General features: G+C 38.1%; 1 protein-coding gene across 12 annotated transcripts in view; it reads left to right on the forward strand.

Annotated features, from left to right (window-relative positions):
- TSC22D1 (TSC22 domain family member 1) overlaps window positions 1-20,533 on the forward strand; it is a 69,438-nt gene that overhangs the window by 31,922 nt on the left and 16,983 nt on the right. The window contains exons 2-5 of one of the 12 annotated variants that reach the window (XR_008974622.1): window positions 3,696-3,757; window positions 6,367-6,592; window positions 7,554-7,745; window positions 8,572-10,856. The exons of 2 other annotated variants lie outside the window; for them this stretch is intronic. Coding sequence is in view for 4 of the 10 variants with exons in the window: in XM_057426920.1 (XP_057282903.1) it covers window positions 3,696-3,757; window positions 4,361-4,458 (160 nt within the window). In the remaining 6 variants the exon portion in view is untranslated. Of the gene's footprint in view, window positions 1-345; window positions 392-3,695; window positions 3,758-4,146; window positions 4,589-6,366; window positions 6,593-7,485; window positions 7,746-8,571; window positions 10,857-20,533 lie in introns of those variants that run through there. 9 more of the 12 variants (XR_008974621.1, XR_008974626.1, XR_008974623.1 and 6 more) reach the window with 9 other exon arrangements.

A 20,533-nucleotide genomic window follows, 5' to 3' on the forward strand; every position in this document is an offset into this window, starting at 1 on the left:
ACTCTTGCTTCTGCTGCAGACTAATTTTAGAGTCTTGCCTTAAAAAGAAAATGTGAAGGAAAGAAAGGAGTGTTGCTAGTCTTTTATAGGAGAGCCGATCTGCCAAATTTGCAGGCAAAGCACTTTATTAAATATAACAACTGTTTTGAGGAAATACTGGCCTCTACGTTTTGGCACAGAACTCTGAGATCAGGTGACTAATTCTGTGCTATAAGGGAGTAGCGTCAAGAGTATCTCCAGTGTGCGTTACTGTCAGACTTGCTTCAAATTAAACTGTGCGTGTTGTAGATACTAATCATATACAGAAGTGTTCAGTAGTGATTCAAATATTGTTTTTTTTTCAAGCGGGTTCATAGTATCTTGTATATTTGCCTGAGTTTGTGGGAAGCTCTATTTTATCTGGATTATGTTTATTTTTGTCAATAAAAGTCTTGAATCAAATGAAGGAAAGAGGGTCCTGTGAGGTTCAGTGTATGGTTAAACACTTGACAACCCACATCAGTCAGTGGGGTAAGTTTCTATTTTGGTGTGGATGTTTGATGTCTTTTTCCCTGCTCTGGGTAACTTTGTAAAGCAGTAAGCCTAGGCTAGAAATAGCGCTTCACATGTTTGCATATGTATTTTTTTTTATTTATTACGTAATACTGTTTGCTTTTTCTTGCATGCCACCTAAACCAAGTGCTAATATTTCAACAGATACAGAATGACAGTCAAACACTGCACACTGGTGTGCCTGTGAAGAGGTACTGCCAAAATTAATTGTGTCTTATCCAAAAGCTGCGAGTTCTGGCTGATCAGGTAGGTGTGAAGGTGCTTGCATGGTGAGAAGATATAGGGACAACTCCGTGCAAGCAGTTCTACCTAAGCAGAGCCAAATGATAGATTTCAAATGGCCTTCACATCACCTGACTTGTGAGAGTTTTTATAAAAAGACTTGTAGTGATCTTATTCCAAGTTGAATGACAGTTTTAATTTGATACTGTAAAATATGGCTGAATTTGAGGCACTAGTCCAGTAAGAAAAATCAAGTCAGGAAATCTTCAGAAAGCATTTAATTAACTAATGAACGACAGCATATTGTGTGGTGACAGCCACATGAGATAATCTAGAATATGTTTTTCCATGTACTGTTGCTTCTAGTAGGTTAAAATAAAAAAAGTAATTCTGATCTAAAGCATGATTCTTTTAAAACTTGAATCTGGATCCTGAGAGTCAGACTGTAAGTTGCAGAGGTATCATGGTTTGTTTGCACGTCATTTGCAGGTTTCAAGTCTGAATTAGTTTCTGTATCCACTGTCACTAGTTTGCGTTAAGACAAAAATAAGCTTTAGTTACATCGCACACTTTGTGGTGCTGGAAAGCTAACAGCTTACAATAGCATTTGACATCCCTTTGTGTCTTGGTGGTAACAGTTACTAGAAAACTCAGTTCAGTTTTAGCTGTAGAGTTCTTATTACTACTGAAAACGAGGAAAGAATCAAGTCTTTTGGTCAGGTTGCATGCTAAATTTGTAAGTTCTAGAGTCAGGGAGTTCACTTAGCAAAAGAAATTGGTATTTGCTATGGAAAATAACGTATTAAGTGCTCAATTCTGAAATGCACATTTTGAGTACTTTCCAAAGCAGAACTTAAAACTGCTGACTTTAAAAAGGCAACCAATTTGCTTAGCTCTTATTTTCCAGTTATCCATGTTGCTCTTCACTAAAATTAATCTTATTAAGTAGATACAAGTAAAATATTGAGTAGTATTAAATAGATATAAGTAAAATGAGTAATAATTGCATGAAACAGGCATTTTTACTGTATGAGTTCTCCAGAAAAGCCATTAAGGAGATGGTCAAGGGTCAAAACCTGCAGAAAAATGCTTTGAGCTACTCTCAAATGAAAATGTAGTTTGGACCTTTATGTCACCCCTGCAAAATCCCCCAAATTACAGGCATCCAGTCTGGTGTGGCTGCTGAACAGTATGGCAGTCACTCCTCTTAACACTGTTTATGTGTGGTATCTCAGCTTCCAGGTTCTGCAGATAAACTGGTTGAAAGACCTTGACCAGAGAAGTGTAGGAATTATGTGAAGATTGAGAACTTGGTAAGAAAAATGATGCTTTAAAAAAAAATTAAAAAAAAGTTTATGAAAGCTAATTACATGTAAATGCATGGCTTGCCTATTTAATTCAGTCATTAAGAGCCAAAAAGGAAAGTAAAGACACTACAGATTTTATGTAACTTCTTCAAGTAAGTTCAAGGTATACATAAATACTGTAACCTTTGCTATAGTAGACTTAAGGAGGAAAAAAGCAAACAAAAGCAAGCCATTCATATGATGTCTTAAAAACATTGACTTTTTTTTTTTAATAGAAAATATTTTTAAATACTAGCTCATGTACTCATTCAACTCTTTAAGGTTGAATGAAGGTCTGTCTTTATGGCAGAATTGTATATTGGTGCCAGTAAAGTCTGTTAATGTGATTTAACATGTGGTTTAGTTAGGCCAGAAAAAGGTTTGCTCTCAACTGTACTTGGCACACAAAGCCAACAAGAAACAAAAAGCATGTTAATAAAGACATCCAGAAATATGCTTGTGATGTGAAGTTTTAAAAATGAAAAAATAATTATAACATTATTTAACAAATATACCCATTTCTTAAATTTTATAAAATTGATGCATCTATTAATGGGAATTATTTTTACAAGGTAGTGTTTTTTATAATTAACATTCAGTTTCATACCCCATATGTTTTCCTGCTGTTGTGTATGTGCCAAGAAACACTGGCTGTGTTTCTCAAGTGTGCGTTGCTGTGACAGCTACATACAGTTTTGGAATTCTCTGTCATGCTGAGTTCAGAAAAGCCATAGCTGTTTATCACTCCTAGGAAAGGCCTTCCAGGAACTGGTACATATGCCAGTCTCGAGCAGGTATTGTCTGACACCTTGTCTGATAATCTAGACATGTGCCATGGCCCTCTCTGTTTTTTCATAGGCCTTTAAATAAGTTGAGCACAAAACACTCTGGAGAGAGGCCACATGCCAAGTCTGAAATTCAGAAAGATTCCTACCATTCTGTTTCTCTGCAAGTTTAGCTTTTAATGATGGGTTGTATGAAACTTACTCTTTTAACGTCAACACTTTGATCAATGCTTTTGATGCCTTTTCTGCATTTTGGGACTTGATAACATTATCTAGTGTAGCTGTTGTAATCATAGACGTGAATGGTTTGGGTTGGAAGGGACCTTAAAGGTCATCCAGTTCCAACCCCTTGCCACAGGCAGGGGCACCTTCCACTGGACCAGGTTGCTCGAAGCCCTTTCCAGCCTGGCCTTGAACATTGCCAGGGATGGGGCAGCCACAGCTTCTCTGGGCAACCTGTGCCAGTGCCTCAACACCTTACCAGTCAAGAAATTTTTCCTAATATGAAATGAATGCTCAGTGACTTCTTCCCTGCTATCCTATCAAGTACTCTCTGCCCTTTCACTCCCCCTTCTGCCTGCTCCCCACCACCCCCCCCCCCCCCCCCCCAAAAAAAAGGAAGTTTTGGGAAACTAATATTTTTTTACAGTTTTGGTAGTGTGGAATTTCAAGTCAGCCTTACATCGCTCCTGTTGGTATTGTAATATGCCTGTCATGTTGGTGCTAGTTTGCAGGAAAAAGGTGCTTTACTAAAATTTGTTGTTCTTGTGATATTTATTTTGAATAACAGTTCAACTGAATGCTGGTGCATAGATCCTGCAGTGGGTTTGCAGCCTGCACATGTTTCGAGAGGTATGACTACTGGCAGCAGGGCAACAGCTATTTAACCTAGAAGCAGTTTTACTTTAGGAACTGCAAATATTCCATATTGCTGGTTGCATTTTAAAATAACTGCATGATGCTTTAAATTTTCAGTTTGGGTTGAGAAACAGTTGCTCTACCTGCTGGTAACCTGAATCTGCTGTGGCAGGTTGCATGTGGTTTCCATGTTCTTTCACTTGGATCCTGCAGCTGTTGGAGCTGCAGTGTTAGAAATAAAAAAAATATTGTTGCTTATGTTCCATACTGCTTACCAATTACATAGATTCAGTATTTACTTATTTTGCTGATGGTATTATGTAGAATTTACACTTGTTTAAACTTTTCTTTACTGGCTATTGAGCTTCTGCTTACTGATGCAGAAGAACAGGGATCAGTATTCTCACTGGCTTTTGAATTGGTGGTCATGAAACCTGCTATATAGAAAAAGAAGGCAGAAGAAAGCACTATAGGGAGTTTTACTCCCAACACTTGGGTCACTGTGAAAATACATTGCAAAGATTCCTTTATTTGCCCGAAGGAGATGAGAACATCAATTATAGGATTCCTTACTGTCTTCTGTGTGTTCACACATAGAGCTACCAGTGCCTTTCCTGACTTCATCTATAGCTGAAGATCATCAACATACATTGTTCTTGTGTCATCACAGCTGTAATTTCTACTGCTCCAATTAGAAGAATCTCATCATAGCCTGCACTTGAGGTAAATCGGCAAACTCTACAATTCAGTGACTGAGAAGCTGTTGTATATTCAGCTCCTTGAGCTGGGCCAACATGCCATCTCAGTAGAGTGAATCATTTCTGCTGATTGATTGTGAGGCACCAAACAGCTTCTCCTGTAAGAGGGATTTGAGTACTTTAGAAGGCCTATCCTAGACCGCTTCACTTTTCTAAAGATTTAAAAGAAAGGTAAAGGAGTATCTATTAGCATTACTCATCTCAGAATGCAGAAAAATGTAATTGTTTCAGCCTGAAATACATGTCTATGTAGGAATCAGGCTAGTATTTTTGATAGTTAGAACACAAAAATTACCAACCTCTTTCTTCAGAGTTCAAAACAACTCTTTTTAAGGGAAGAAAGATGTATGAAAGGATAAAAATTAGAAGTAAAGGGTTCTCTCTTGAAAAAGGAGCGATGCTATGATCTTGATGTAAGGGAAGGAATTTAAAACCACGTTATTCCTAACAGGATGTTAGAGATTGATCTTTCAGAAACTGTTTTGTTGTTCAGCTATTTCCATGAGGAAAACGACAATAGACAAAGACATTATGATTTTATTTTTTTTTCCTTGCAATTTGACATTGGATCTTTGTCTGTTCTACTGAACTGCTGCATGAAAGGAATAAGACCAAATAACCTCTCATCTGCACCCCAGAGACTTCAGTAGGTGATCTGGATACTTTTTCCAGTGAACAGGATCTTATCTTTGCCTGGTAAAAGAGGATTTCTCAAAGGCAGCCTTTGATATTACAGATCATGGTCCTGGATCATGCTGCTTCATCTGGGGGGGTTGTTTTGCTCAGTTACCTCAGATACTTTGTTTTGAGCTGGAAAAGAATACTGACTGGAAGTGTTAGCAGTATCTGTAGGCTTCAACATAACACCTGAAATGAAGCCTATAATGCTGTATATGGCATTGTAGTTATGAATTGTAAGTAACAAATGTTAGTCCATGAGATTCAAGATATTGCAAGTTATTTGATAAAAAGAATCCTCCATTCACATGAATGTTAAGATGAAATGTGCTTTTAATTGTACTCTCACTTTATAATAGTTCCTTAGCCACTGAGTACAGAGCAGTAGAAATTTACCTTGAACATGTTCTGTTTCTTATATTTTCTTTTTTTATCGTTTATCCCCAACATTACTAGAAAAGGGGAGTATAAAACATCATGCTGGAGACATCTGTTGGCCAAGTACATTTAAATGTGTGTTGGTCAGTTAATTCTCCAAACAGGAAGATCTTCCTTCACAAAAACATGCATGTGGGGTGAAGAGACAGAACCTGACTCAGACCTTTCTTTAACTGTTGAAAGTTGATCTGAATCCAAAAGGCAGTGTTTCGTCAAATTGAAAGGTCTCATGTTGTTGAAAAGTCATGGAATTCCATTAAAACAAATAATCCTATTTCTATAAAATCTCGCTATTTAGAGCAAAACTTCTTACCTTAGATTGAAGCACTGTCACCATACGCAGTGTCCCCAGAGGAACCAAGAAGCGGAATATATTTCTGCATGCCCAAGCAGTTTCTTTGGAAGAAACTTGCTGATTTTTCTGTTTTAATTACTGTGGGATATCAGGTTCTGTCCTTGAAGGCTTTTTCCATCACCTGTTTGGGAAAAAAAAAAAGGAAATTTTCCTACCTACTACTCTGACAGCAGAAATTAAAAAGAAAGAAATAGTTTAAAAGAAAGAATAGTTTAAAAAAAACTATTATTGCTGTGGTTTTAATGACAATCTAGCTTTTTTCCTCCCAAATGTCTCCTTTTATTATTTGAACCACAAGGAAGGAAAGTTGTTTTTGAGGAGGCAAATGCTGATAATTAAAGGACATGCAAGATACCCAAGACTGTTTTGTTTAGGTGTGTGCTCTAAAGGAGAGGATGAAGAAACCCCATCAAAATTGCCCCTAAATGAATTGAGTGAAATTGCATAATGAGGAACATACCTTTTTGGTTAACTACTGGATCATACTCTAACTGGTGTCTTCAGAGCAATGAAGGCAAAATGATAGTGCCTCATATGATGCATACACCTCAACAGCTACCCTACATGCAAACACTGGCCACTGCTGCTGTTGTGCATAAGGTATTGTACTAGGTAATAATAAGTAAACACATACATGAGAGGCTATGCGTATAATTGTGTTTTGGGTCCAGTGACTTGTAGCTCTTTTTTGTTGCATGTTGGCTCTATGCTACTGATAAAATTTCACATGAATCTATCAGCTTTTGGGATCTGTGAAGAAAATTTCAGCTCTTGGGCATTATATTTTCATTGTTCAGGTAATGACAATTAACTACTAGGATGATATAGAAAAATGAGGAATATTCCAGAAATTTGATCCAGGAACTTGGGTAGGTTCTTAGCTTCCACAGCAATGATAATGTGCCTAGGTTAGGTCAGAGTTGTCACAAGAGCATTAAACTGCTGTTGGTGTTTAATCAATCTGATTTTTTGACTAGAGTAGAAGACCTGAAATTGGAGTAAGGCCTTTACAGAAGAGTTGGGGGTGGGATTAGGAAGTCATTGGTAAGGGAAACATTCAGGTAAGTATGATCATTTCTTCTTAAGGAGATTATGGGGAGAAGTTCACTGCATTCCAATAGATGCCATTTTTAATTCACTTGAGAGAAAGTGAACAGAGGAGAGATTTGAAATTTTTTTTTTTAAAGAAATGAGCACTTAATTCCCCTCCCCACCTACATCTACTTGTAACAAACAGAGAACTTTCTGGACAAAAAATCTTAACGATTGCTCTCATCTATTGGTAGATGTCTTAAAAGTCTTGAAAGTTCACAGCTCAACACTTTGTTGTTTTTTTTGGCATCAAAGCATGAAACAACTGCATGTCTAGTACTCATCTCTTGTCATCCTCCCCTATTGCAGTGACTATGTGTGTGTCTCTGTGTGGCAGGAAATGAGGGAATACAGATCACTATTCAAGAAGTTACCAACTAGCACTTTTCCTTCCCCTCCAGTCTTTCTGCCTCCCTATCCTGGAAGTATGGAGTCCCTGCCTCAGCCTACGGCTTCATTCTTTTTCCAGCTGCCCACAAAAGTAAAGAACCAGTGTGAGAGTTTGAAGAAAGAATCCACTCAGAGGACTGAGTCTCAAGCAAAAGCTCCAGGTTGCAGACTCAGAAAGAAACTTCCTTTGGGGAAGGATCTGCTTCCAGGATTTGCTCGTCTCTTTTTCCTTGGGCAAACAGAGTTCTTGAAGCAAACAACAGGGTTGCAGGTAGGTAGGGCCCCTTTGAACCACCATCCACTCAGGTGTGAAGGATGGACTTTACGCTGTTTCTCTATGCTTTTTTTTCCTGTTTATGTTGTCTTCCACTTCTCTAAGCTGAGAGAGGGAAAGAGTATGAGCAGTTTAATGAGAAAACGTGGGGGAGAGAGAGGAGAAAAACATATCCTGAGCACATGGAAAGAATGCTTTTTATGCCTCTGTATAAGCTTCCTGTCTGTGGGTCATATTTGTACTTCAGTTCTTTGAAGGACTAATGACATCTTTGTCTGGCCCTTTTCTAGACAGGAAACAAAGTCAAGAGCAGAAAATGGTGGCTGGGGCCAAGGTAAGGCCAGTGGTTGTACATGGCCCTTAGCCACACAGGTTTCATCTCCTCCCTGTCTCTTCACACTAGTGCTAGGTTTGAATGTGCAAAAAGGTGGAGGCTGCCAAATGGGTTTGAAATCCAACTTGATTCCCAGCACTGCAAAAGTTCCCCAGTTCTAAACATGTTAAATATGTTCTTGCTTCAGTGGAGCCTGTGGCTGGTGGGTTAAGTCCTGTTTCTTTGTCCATATGAATAGACTGAAACACCGTGATTAAAGGGGATGTGCTGCTAACCCACATGATCAGCAATCCCTCTGGCCCAATCCCCCTCAGAGAAGGGGAATCAGTAGAATCAGCTCAGGTAAATTCTGCCTTTCTTGCTTCATTGCTGTGCAGAGCAACAGCCTCTTCCTTGCAAACATTGGTAGCCTGCAGTCAGAGCTTTCTTTCTCCAGCTGTGTCGTTGCTGGTACAGGAAGTTTATTCTAAATTTCCTTTTGATTTTTAGCAAAAGGTATCACTTGAAAACTGGCAGTGAGATTCTAACGACATTTTGCTAGTTCCCCTTTCATGCTGAATTGAAGTCATTTGGAACTATGTTACATGCATTATTACTTTGGTGCATCTTGTGACTCTTCTCTCCCTCTTCATTCCCTCCAAATTGCTTCAGGACACCTTCTAACCTTTATACTGCATCACAAGCCTTCAGCAGAAGATCTTGAGAGCCATTTATGTTGCTGGAAGATGACTGGGTTTGGATCTTGGCCTTCCTTAAGCAGGATCTTCTGACAAAAATGGGATTGGGAAAGAAATGACTCCTTTTTCCATCACACAGAGCCGCCCTAGAAATGAAGGCCTAGGCAGAAAATTACTTCCAATGCATCATTCCTTAAGAGATTTGTTTGCCCTTCCACGGTCCTTCTGTTACCATGTCATAAAGATGTCTTTTATAAAGCCTAAACCTGGCATCTTCCTATCTGAAGATCCAGTCAATAAATCCAAGTTTAAGAGTGTACAGGTCTAATGCGCTCAGAGCATGCTGTCTCCTACATAGGAGATGCGCTATGGATCTGTGAAACAGGGTTCTCCTGTGGTTCAGTGTTGTATCTGTAAAGCCTTTTCTGCTTATAGTCCATTTAAATTATTATAAAAAATAAAAAGCTTCTTGTGAAAATGGTATTTAATTAGGCCTCAAACTCTCCAAGTTTACTTAAAAACAAGTGAGCCAAAAATGACATAATGGGCAATATGGGAAGTACTGCATCTTCTGAGGTTTCCTGTGGGTTTGTGTCAAGAGAAGGTATGTTGAAAGTGTTGAGAGCTGTGAAAGTGGGAAAAACTTAGATTTTGCTTTAAGAGTGAAAAGTTATTTGTTAGAAAGCAGAAAGCTTTTAATTTCCCTCCTCTAAGGGATTCTGTACTCAAACGGTCTTGCAAGATCTTAAATAAAAACCTTATGTTTGGCAGTAGTGAGCAACACACACACACATGCCTGTGTACTTTTTGCTCTTTTTGCCATAGGAAATTAGTTTTGAAGAATAGGATTGACTTCTAATGTTCAGATTAGGAAAGGGGAAAGCTTTGTTCTGAAGCTGAGTGTGGGAAGACATGGCAGGAGGTTGACCTGAGCCCACTGGTAAAGTGCACTTTTGTTTTCGTGTTTTCTGCTTCTGGCAGTTGGAGTAAACTAGTCAGATGCTTGTGCTTGAATCCAGTTAATTTCCTAAATCAGTTACCACAAAACATTGTTTTTTAACTAATGCCTAGATCTCTCATTAAATGCACCAGCCTGTTTAAATTGTTGAGCAGTCTTAACGTAGCCCTGAGGCTACTGCTTCATGGCAGTTGTGACTTCTTACTGTGCTGGAATGCATTGCAGTCTTAGTACATTCTAAAAATAATTGTTCAGATGGTGCTGTTTAAGTACATACTTATGTAGTGAGCCATTTTCACTGGACTTTTTAAAATTTGGGGTCTATTGGATGGCTTTTTAATACCCTGTTTTTATTCCCTGTGAATATCCAACTTCTTTGTCTTGATGCTTCTGTGGTTATTGAGTAAAATGCTAAATTTATAACCTGGTATTTTTAGAAAACTGACAGTCAGATGTATGTGTTAAACTATGCAACCACAGTAACACTTGTGAACTTTGAAGTTTAAAGAGAAATCACTTTAATGTATCAAATTCAATACTTTTTTTTTAGTATGTGGAAATATGTTTGTGATGACCTTAAAACTGAGTAGTTGTTACAGGCATAGGCATGGATTGTGTGCTGAACATGAGTAACCTAGAAGTTAGAAGCTGGAGATACGCGAGTCTCGGAAATAAATTATTGCTGTCTGTGGGAGAGATCTGTGCCAGCAGTGCTTTTAGTTGAAAATACCTGTTTTTCTAACTTCTCCCCTGTTGAAAGTCTGGTTATCTTTTTTTGCCTTACTTAAAAGGTGTACTTGCCTCAGCCAGAGCTGTTGATCGTTTTGTTCTGTAGAATAAGGTAATTTAAGACCAACAAATACTTAATAGGAGCACTGAGAACTGTTTCTAATGTTATTGTCTCAGTTGCTAAAATGACTTTAACCCCCACATCACAATAAGGAAAAGAACCCCAAACAAGCCAGAAAGCTTGTTGCTGTTCTACAGTCAGTATTTTGATACTTCTTGTCTATTACCATTGTGTTAGTGTGTTACTATCATGCTCGTAGTTCTGCAGTTGGAATCCTGGGTTCTTGATACGTCTTTAGAGCAATAGCTCCTGCCTTTGTGTTATTAAAAAATAAAGATATCTGAAACCATTTTCTTCTTGTTTATATTGTACTTAACGTAATTGTATGAATATTGAGTGACTTTTCTGACTGACTCCAGAATGCCAGGAAACACAGTGATTTTAGAGGTTCTTAATCCCCAGTACTAACAGAATTTCATAAAACAGACAGCGTTAATTTTTTTCCTCTTTCTGTTCCTTTTAAGATTCCTTGAGCATTTGAGCTACCTAACTTACTTCATGTAATCCTTTACATCTTCTTGACCAGATGCCAGCTCCTCCTAATTGTTTCATAGCCAGGCAGTAAAATCCTGGCTGTTGACAGCTCCCTTTTTCCTGTCCCAGAAGAGCTATCTTGTTTAACCTGAAAGACTTGCTTTCTTCTTTCCACCTTCTGTCCACCCTCTGTGGCTTATGTTGCAACTCTTTCTCTGTTATGGGATGCCTTGAGAATGAGGAGGTATTCTGATCAGGGAATCTGGGAGAAAATCTTGCTAAAGTTGTTCTTCAGGCAGAGCTAAATCTGTCGCTTGTGAGAGATGCTTTGTTAGTTTAGAACAGTTTAAGGGAGGGAGATAGATCAAAAAATGTGTCCCTTTTGTAAACCAGAAAACAATGTTGATTTTATAAATGAGAAATGAGAACAAAAAGCATAGGTTCTGGGGTGTTTATGGTCCCTTGCTTTTACAGTGAGGAAGATGGGTAACAGTTTTCCGTCAACTTCTGAAAATCAGACTGGTTCCATCAGCAGTGGTGTGTTGTAAGCTGGATTTCATTTCTCCAGTCCTGTTTGCAGGGCATTGGGATTTAACCAGGTAGCACTGACAAAAAGCCTTTTCCAGCTCTTTTTCTTCTTTTTTTTTTTTTGGTGGGTTTTGTTTGTTTGTTTGTTCTATTTTGTTTTTGATTGAAGAAAGACTACTGCCTCGGTTTGCCAGACCTCTATTATTGATCCCTGAAAGAATGAATGAGATTTTAGGTGTTAGTTTAGAAAAGCAGTTTTAATTGAAAACTGGAAAAAGGCATTCTTTTGAAAGCAATGGTAACACATGTTCCAGTTTAATTTCTTGCATGGACTTTATGAAGAATTGGTGCCAACTCCTGAGCCAGGTCCATAAGTTGATTGTCAGCAGCATGAGGTGAGTTGATGGGTTGTTTCAGGAATTGTTGGGTTTTGCTGCTTAAACTGAGTTTTCTCTAAATGGCATTTACTGATGACAGTGACACTTCTTGATCACTTTTTTTTTTTGAGACTATAAAATTATTGTTCTAATACTGTTTTGCCCATAGAAGCTGTGGCTGCCCCATCCCTGGCAGTGTTAGAGGCCAGACTGGATGGGACTTGGAGCAACCTGGTCTAGTGGAAGATGTCCCTGCTTATGGCAGGGGGGTTGGAACTAGATGAGCTTTAAGGTCCCTTCCAACCCAAACCCTGCTGTGATTTTATGAATACAGTCTTGTGTTGTTTAGTTTCCTTGATCCACTCTTGCACATGGGTGGCTTTCCTTTTCTTTCTCCTTGCTAGAAACTGATGTTTCTTGCTTTATGGAGGTCAGGAAAATCTGTGGGGTTTAGGCTTCTGTTACAGGGCAGTAAGTGAAGAAATCTTTCACAAATGAGTATTAATTTTATGGGGCAAAAGAATGTTATTTATCCTGGTGGATGGCTGTAAGAGATTGCAGAGGTGCATGTGACTTGAGTAGTTTTCTTCTTAGTAGCTACTTCAGCAATTTCAGCCTTGAAAGAGGTATGTGACCCCCTCTTGCCGAGTTCAGATAAAGATAGCAGTTGTGAAGTAAATAGCATTTGAACAAATAACAAGATGTTTATGATCATAAATATATTTGTGATCAAAATTGACTGTTGAAGATTGAAATGTGATTTGGATAGGTTTTTTTGTTTGTTTGTTTGTTCTCCCCCAAATTTAGTTTTGTGCTGACTTGGAACTGAGGTTTATTCATCAAGTGGAATTACCTCTTTTGGAGCCCACGTTAAAAGTGTGATAATAATAATGCAGAGATTGCCAGCAAATGTAAACTGCTAATCAAGAGAAGCATTCTTTAGATCTTAGTATCACTTTACATAATCTTTTGAATTACTGGTATGGCATTTGGGTAAATTACCTGTCTCACGCTTTGATTTCAGCTTTTTTGGTGAAAAATGAAAAGACTTTTCAAACAGTGCTTCAGAGAAGCTGTAGTTTGAAGAGGAGGTATTTTCATAGTCTTAACACTAGTAAAAATATGATGGTGTATTCTTCAGCTTATGTACTCTTTATTACTTTGGTTAAAATTGGTTTAACTGCCTAGACATCATGAGCTTGCAAACCTTTTGTGCTTGTGGTAGGAAACCTTTGTTAAAAGGACAAGGTGAAATACATTGCTTTGTACTCTTTGCATGGAGCTGCAGGAAGAATGGAAAGACTGGACTACCAAAGTCGCTTTGCAGAAATTACTGACAAGTAAAAGGTTTTTACCTATTTGTCCAGAGCTTCATTCCTGATAGCTAGGGGAAGGTTAAGGCATAAAATTGGGCAATCTCAGCTCCTTAAGGTAGAACTTTAATTCTGTTCTCATTTGTTATGTTGTCCTACAGTTGTATATCTGGACATTTATGAGTGAGGGGAGGGTATTATGGAAGGCTAGGAAATACTGCTTAATGTGGAGCCTAAGTAGTAGCATGTGAATGTGAAACATGAATCTCTGGAAAATGTTGGAAATTACCTTGAACACATGTAAGCTGTGACTTGGGAAAGTATCCCTATCATGCAAGTGTTCCAGGGGAATTTTCAGATGGCTCTTGCTGGCATGTGTTTTAGAACTTTTCAGAATGGTGAAATGTGAAATACTCTAAAACACTCTTCCTGATCTCTGGTAGCACTCTGCATTAGGGGAGACAGCATGAAAAATTAATTTGTGAAATCTGTGAGGAGTGTATAAGCAATGGAGCGATGAAATCGGGTGGCAACATGTAAATGAGCAGCTGACTTCAGCACAGTTGCGGTGTACAAATGGGATGCTCCTGCATGGCTTCAAGACTACAGAGAAATTGTGGTTGAGCTGGATACTGGAACAGCTCTGGATCTGTAGTTAACAAGCAGCCAGCTAATATTCTTCCTTAATGGGCAGTTAGACTTGACAGAAAATCACTTGTAGCAGCTAAGCTTCATTTCCCTCCCACCCCAATTAGCAATGCCACCAGTAAAGTCTGTACTCCAATAGATCTGTAAGCTGGAGCAGTTAGGTTTTCTGGTGTCTAATAAAGTATAAGCACTGATTTGAAGCTACTTTGTGCCTTGGTTACTGGCTATGTTTAGCACCTAACGGTGTCTAATACGGTTGAGTTAATGCTGCAGATTTTTTTAAGGGAAAAGTAGGAGTTAGAAGGGCTCCTGGTACTTGTCCATTAGTATTTTTTAAGAGATTGTGTATCTTTGGAAGCTGTAACCTGCTGGATCTAGTTGAAATTAGAAATGGGTTAAAAAATTGATAAGGGCATCAGAACAGGGACATTTATGGACAGAACTTCTTTCCTAATAAATTAAGAGTAGTTGTAAATATGAGAATGTGCTGTAATAAACTTCTTAGCTTTTCAGGTGGTAATCTCTTCTCAGTTTTACCTCTACAGTATCCTAGAATGCAACTCATGTTTTTCATACGTTGCTTAACTGATCTCTGATGTTTTTAAAACGGTATTTAGAAAGCAGCTGATGAAATGATTAAATTATTTTGAGTATTTTAGGGAACAATAATGCTTTCTTCTGTTACGTATTATGCTGAAGAGTGTTCCAAGAAGTGATTTCTTTTTTGACGTTTTTGTTCTCTTTTTCATTGTGTGGGTAATAAATCTTTTAATTTATTACCTTCTGTTACCTTCTGTTAATGCAAAATGTTAATGATTTTTAGTTGGTTGCTTTGGACACTTTTCCCATATATTCCTGTTAAAGGAGTACATTAGTCAGGTCTCTGTAATTTTTTTTTTTAACTAGCTCAAAACTGTTTTTTGAATAAAGCAGTTTTTTGCAAATGAGAAAGAGAAACAGTAATACCAGGCTTGTTCAGAGAGTAAGAAAAAATCAAGGAAACTTTTGTCCCTGTATCACTCCTCATATTGCTCTCAAAAAATACGTATTATTTGGAAGGCTCAAATACAGCAGTCAACCCAGTGCTTCTAATGTGACAGTGCTTTGAAAGCTGCAGGGCATTTTGCTTGTCTCTTCAGGTAATCTTAACACCCAAATTCCTGTTTGTAGTTGAACCTAAGTTACTATTTTGAATGAATTTTCTGCCTCCTTAAAAGACTTAAAAATTGTAGTCTTGGTGACAGCCTAATAATGATCAAAGGGCTGGGCTATTTGCCTGTTCCTTACAACTTTTTCTAAGGGCTTTAACACCATGTATGGATGGATGAGAGAAATCTCAGATCTTCACTTGCCTTTACACTTCAGTGGTGAATGGTTTATATTGTCATGTTGAGTCACCCAGATTTACCATCTGTTTTGTGTCCTTCTTGGAGCACCTACTGTTTCAAAATCTGGCTACTCCGTGATTCGGTGCATTTTATAGAGAGACTCCTTTCTGCCTTTATGTAAATACTGAAGTATATGCAAGGTACTATGACTTGACTAGCTGTTCGTATCTGTTTGTTTGTGCAGAGTGCAGGATTAGAGATGGGAGCTATTTGAGAACCATGCTGTGTAAAGGCTTGGTTCAGTGAATGGTCTCACCAGTTTGATTGGCATGTGGTCCTCAGTTATTCCTGGGAAACTTCTTGGAGCACTTTTTTGTGGATTGCTCTGGAGTAAATCATGTGGTGACTGGCTTTCTGCAAGGCAGGTGTTCTTGTTGCCTGAAGGAACTTTTTTTCTGCTCCAGCTAAAAGCAAGTGCAATAAAAGTGTCAGGCTCCCATATTTCTTTCCCCCTTCTTCACTCCTGTGTCGCGCCTTTAATTTCTGGTGCAATGAAGACAGTTTATTTACTTAGCAAACTCCCCCCAGCCTTCACAGAATCCTTGCAGGTTAGATGAAAGCAATGAATTTTCTAGGTTAAAGTGATCTATAATCTGATTTATTAAATACACTAATATTGATACTTACAGAAGCCTTGACCTGTGTTAAAATACAGGAATTTACCTTTTAACCTAGAATTATAGTGACTGTAATGTGCTATGAATGCTGTTTCTACCTCAACCATCAAATCTAAACTTCATCTTAGTCTGTATGAAATAATGCAGGATGCATTTTCCTCCCCGTTTTCTCTTGATGCTAAGAAGGGGACTTTGCTTACTGAATGAGACCCATGGATGGTATTTCAGCACAAACATTAATTAGCTTGGGTTTTGAGGCATTTTTAAGGTTTTTATCTACAACCCCAGATGAACTTGAATTTCCTCATTTGCACCCAAAGCTGGAAATTATTCCCTCAAACTTCCAACTTAAGCAGAGGTGGTCATACAAGGATTTTAAGACAAAAACCCCACTAAGGCAGAGATTTCATACCTATAATATGAAGTACAATATAATAGATGATACAGTGTTTATTTTTAACATGACACAAAAATAATTACCTTCAAAGACTGGGGATTCTGCCCTGTTTTGAGTTGGGGTTGTTTTTACCCCACAGATTTGAGCTGTTTTAAAAAGGAGTAATTCATACTTGTGAGTCCTGTGAGGCTTTGCTAGTGAAGGCCTGCTTTTAATAAATGCTCTGCCCCTGTTGCCTAGTTCCTGTTCTTAACGCACTGACTTTTTTTTTGTTTTGGCTGGGTTTGTAGTAGTGCTTTCCTCCTGTAAAAGCAGCAGAAAGATTATTGGTTTTAGCTAAACATTTAGAAGTTTTTATGCTGGGTTTTTTTTCTCCTCTACTGTGCTGTTAGTGACAACTTCAGCTGTGAGTTTGTGTTAGCCTCTTGCAAAACTTAAGCGTTCTTACAGGTAACGGAACTAAATATATATTTTTTTTATATAAAATTTTATGCTTTTGTCTGTAGGAGAAATCAAAATAGTATCTTTCCAACCTGTGTTATCTGTAGGGGAGTTTGCATGTATATACACAAATATGTGTATGTTGGGTTACAAAGGGATCTGTTGTGAGATAGCACTATTTTGTGTTTTTTTTTTACACAGAAGAATAATTTTGGAGCTGGTGCTGTGTATTACATGACATCTATATTGAAGAGTGAAAAAATAAAGTTATATATTCTGATGTCTTAAAGAGCTGCTTTGTGGCCATAGACGCTCATACTGACCTTTAAAATGAAAGCTAAACCCAAAATAAGCTCAGACTAAAGCAACTAATGTGATTGCCTGCAAAAAGCAGACCAAGATAACAAGTTCTGTGAGGATTCCAGGGAAGGCTGTTCCTCTGGTTGTAAGGAGGTCGGGTTGAGGATGCAGATGACTGTTTTTGAAGTGAGGGCATTCAGTGAGAGAGGATATTATTTTCTACAGCTTCAAAGCCTTTAATTACTCTTGGTATCTTTTAAGTGTTCTGTAAGTTAAAAGCATGATTTTGTATGAACTCCAAACTCCCACAGCCTGTAAGAGCCTGTTGGAGTATCAGGTATATTTTTTTGTGGAAGTGAAATATATGTTTATATCTGTATAAATACATATATAGATAGGTCTGTGTATTTCTATAGATAGAAGTAGTGTGTTGGTGCAGAATATCACTTTTGCAAACAGCCTTGAGGACTCAAAACTTGAATATCTTGGTTTAATTCCATCAAAGCCAGCCATTTCCATCTGAAAACCTGAATTTCTTCCTTTTGACTTGGAAGTCCATCAAACCCAGCACCTAATAGTTAAATAGATAAAAGCATTAAAATAACCTGTCCCCAGCCTTCCAAAACAATATTATTCTACATTTATCTAGTTATTGATGATTTTGCACTAATGTGTAATTGCATGGTTTTGGCCCCATGAGGAGCAGTGACCGGTCAGTGGTGCTCCTCTGTCACTAGATAGGGCTGTAGGAAGCTTTTTTTTTTTTGCCATCTATTTTTTTGCCAGGCTGTAGGCTGCTTTTTTGACTTGACCTGAATGCTCTTGGCCTGTAAGGGCAGTAGGTTTAAATGCAGAGCTCAGACTGATTAATAAGGCGTTAAGTCAGTTAATTCTTTCATGTTTAAGTGAAGTATTAACATGGTTTTTAGTGGTCGCTGATTTGCCTTTTGAGTAACAGAGATGGCTTACGTAACCAGCACAGATTTTTAAAATATTTGTGGTGTTTGGTGGTTTTACTTCTCAATCTTTAAGTGTGAAGTTTAAAGAAATAAGGTGCTGATCTGCTTGTGGTAACTATTACAGTGATGAAGAACTGAAGTTTAAAGAAATAGGTGCTGATCTGCTCATGGTAGCTATTACAGTGATGAAGAGCAGGTATTTTACTAACCTAAAGATGAAGGCTGTAAATTAATATGAAGAGTGTGCAAGCATGGTGCAGGGCAAGTATTTGTGAATGTGTTTTTTTTTTTTTTCCAGAAGGGATTTCCTTGTGTCATAAAACAGCACTAGATATACTTATCAAGGGGTGGCTTTGCCACTCCTATGGCTTAGTACCTGAGTGCTATCTTGGTGAAACATGTAATAAAGTGGGATAGAGCTTGAGGAAGGTGAGCAATTGTGTCCTCTAGAAATGGTAATGAAATAACATGACCTGCAACTTCATTTTTCAATACTGTCTATACTCAAATATGGTGGACTTGAGCATTTCTCAGTCATGACCATAGCAGCATCAAGACCAAAGGTCCCACTGGAAGAAAAAAAAAAAAAAGCCCTGTTTAAATCTTTTTGCTTTAATAGCTGATTTGAATGCTGAGGTTGCTCTCGTACTTTTATGTTGTATTTACCAGAGTATCAACGACAGACTTCTGTTTTGAGGTGCTATCTATAAAGAGATTTTTCACAAAAATATCTTCTAAGAACTCAAGAGGGTTCATTAAGACCGCTTTAATTTTGCATTTGTGGGGAAGTCATAAGGAATCTCTATGGCATTAGCAGAGGAACTGTTGGTGTATTGTGGCCTCTCTGGGAGGTGGCTCCTGAATTTTCAGGCGCGTTGTCGTTATGAACAGACAGGTGCTATCTTGCTCTGTTACCAGCTCATGGTATCTTATCTTTGAGGAATCTTCGTCTCGATTCATGCTCTGTGAGCTGATGTGCCCCTGAAGAGTACGTCGGTATTTCTGGTATAGTTGCCTGTTGCATTTGTCTTGCAAATTATGGGGTACCTTCTGTCTTTAAAACATGCATATTTGACATCACTGTCGCTTTGAAGATGACAGCGCATAGGTCACTGCTTTTTTTCCATACACTGTGTTAAGTAGTCCTTAGTAGAGTGGTGTTAGGGTCTGTTCTGACACCTCATTAGGAGGTCTAGGGGCTCTGTTCCTAGGGCATATTAACAGCTGTTGGGTTGTACTAAACCTGTTTGTAATGGCATGTCAGAATAGCTGGTGTAGTTTGGGGCATGTGCAGGGAGAAGCAAGATGTAGGCTTCCAGGAGAGGCTATTCATGGGAACTCTTAACAATTGTGTGGGACTTCGTACAATAAACAGAAGTACACCAGGTTTATCTTGGCACCCCCTCCAGCTGTGTAACTTTTGTGTGAGAGGCCGTTATTCGCATTCCTGGAGGCCAGAACAAGATAGAGAAGTTTATTGCTTGCAGATGGTGCTTCACATGCAGAAGTAAGTCGTGTATCTGTACAAACAGAAATCACTTACAACCAAGCTGTGTAAGATGGTAACTTTTTTAACTGTGCTTACATAAATCTGAGGCTGGAATTCTTGTTTTCTACCAGTCATTTTTCTAGAGCTTATTTTAATGTTTCATAGACCAAATAAAAATTGTTGTTCACGGATTAGTTACAATAAAGGAACCAAAATTTACTGACATCATTTCCTGAAGTCTTGTTGCCTGCCTTTTAAAATAGGACTGATAGTGTGACAATAGGAAATGATCTTTGCTGAGCTATAAAGACTTTTGTTTTCCTTCTGTCATACCTATACTTTGACTGAAGTACTGCACTTGTGATTTTACATGGAAGGAGGATCTGCACAAAGAACAATTAAAATAATGTTGATGTAAGTTTAACAGGCACTTGGTGATGTTAAGTTAGTCATTTCCTCTGTAACCTGAATCACGAAGTCGTAACAGTTTGGCTGGGAATTTTTAAATTTGTGTTTCTCTGATCAACAAGATTGAAATTGATGTAATTATCTGAAGTCTTTCTGTAATATTTCCTTCTGAGAATTTTAGGCCATATATGGCTGTTGTGTGTATCTAAAGATAACTTCTTGAAAGGCTTCTTTGCATGCCTTCATACTGTTACCACTGCAGTATCCACATTCTAGCAGAATTGGATGTGCCAGGACTTAGTGTTAAATTTAGTCCAGCTTGTTACTTTGCTAATGGAATTAAACCAGTGCAAATTGGACACTATTATATTCTAATACTAAAATTATCCCAGTATATCAGTACATGAGTAGTTCTCCATTGACACTGATGGTGTTTCCTTTCTCTTATTGTTATAGTGAAAAATAATGTGGTTCTTAGATATGATTTTAAAACCTATGACTGTTCCGAGTAAGCATATGCAATGTATTTAAAAGGATCTGTCTGCCTTGTACCACTTCCTCCTGTATTCCGCAGCTCTCCCTGGAAAAACTCAGGGATGTAGTCTCCAGAACACTTTACATTTTAAC

Source organism: Pezoporus wallicus, unplaced genomic scaffold, assembly GCF_028554395.1.
Source record: "Pezoporus wallicus isolate ANWC-B61680 ecotype Strahan unplaced genomic scaffold, APGP_CSIRO_Pwel_v1 contig_7113, whole genome shotgun sequence".
Taxonomy (NCBI): Eukaryota; Metazoa; Chordata; class Aves; order Psittaciformes; family Psittacidae; genus Pezoporus; species Pezoporus wallicus.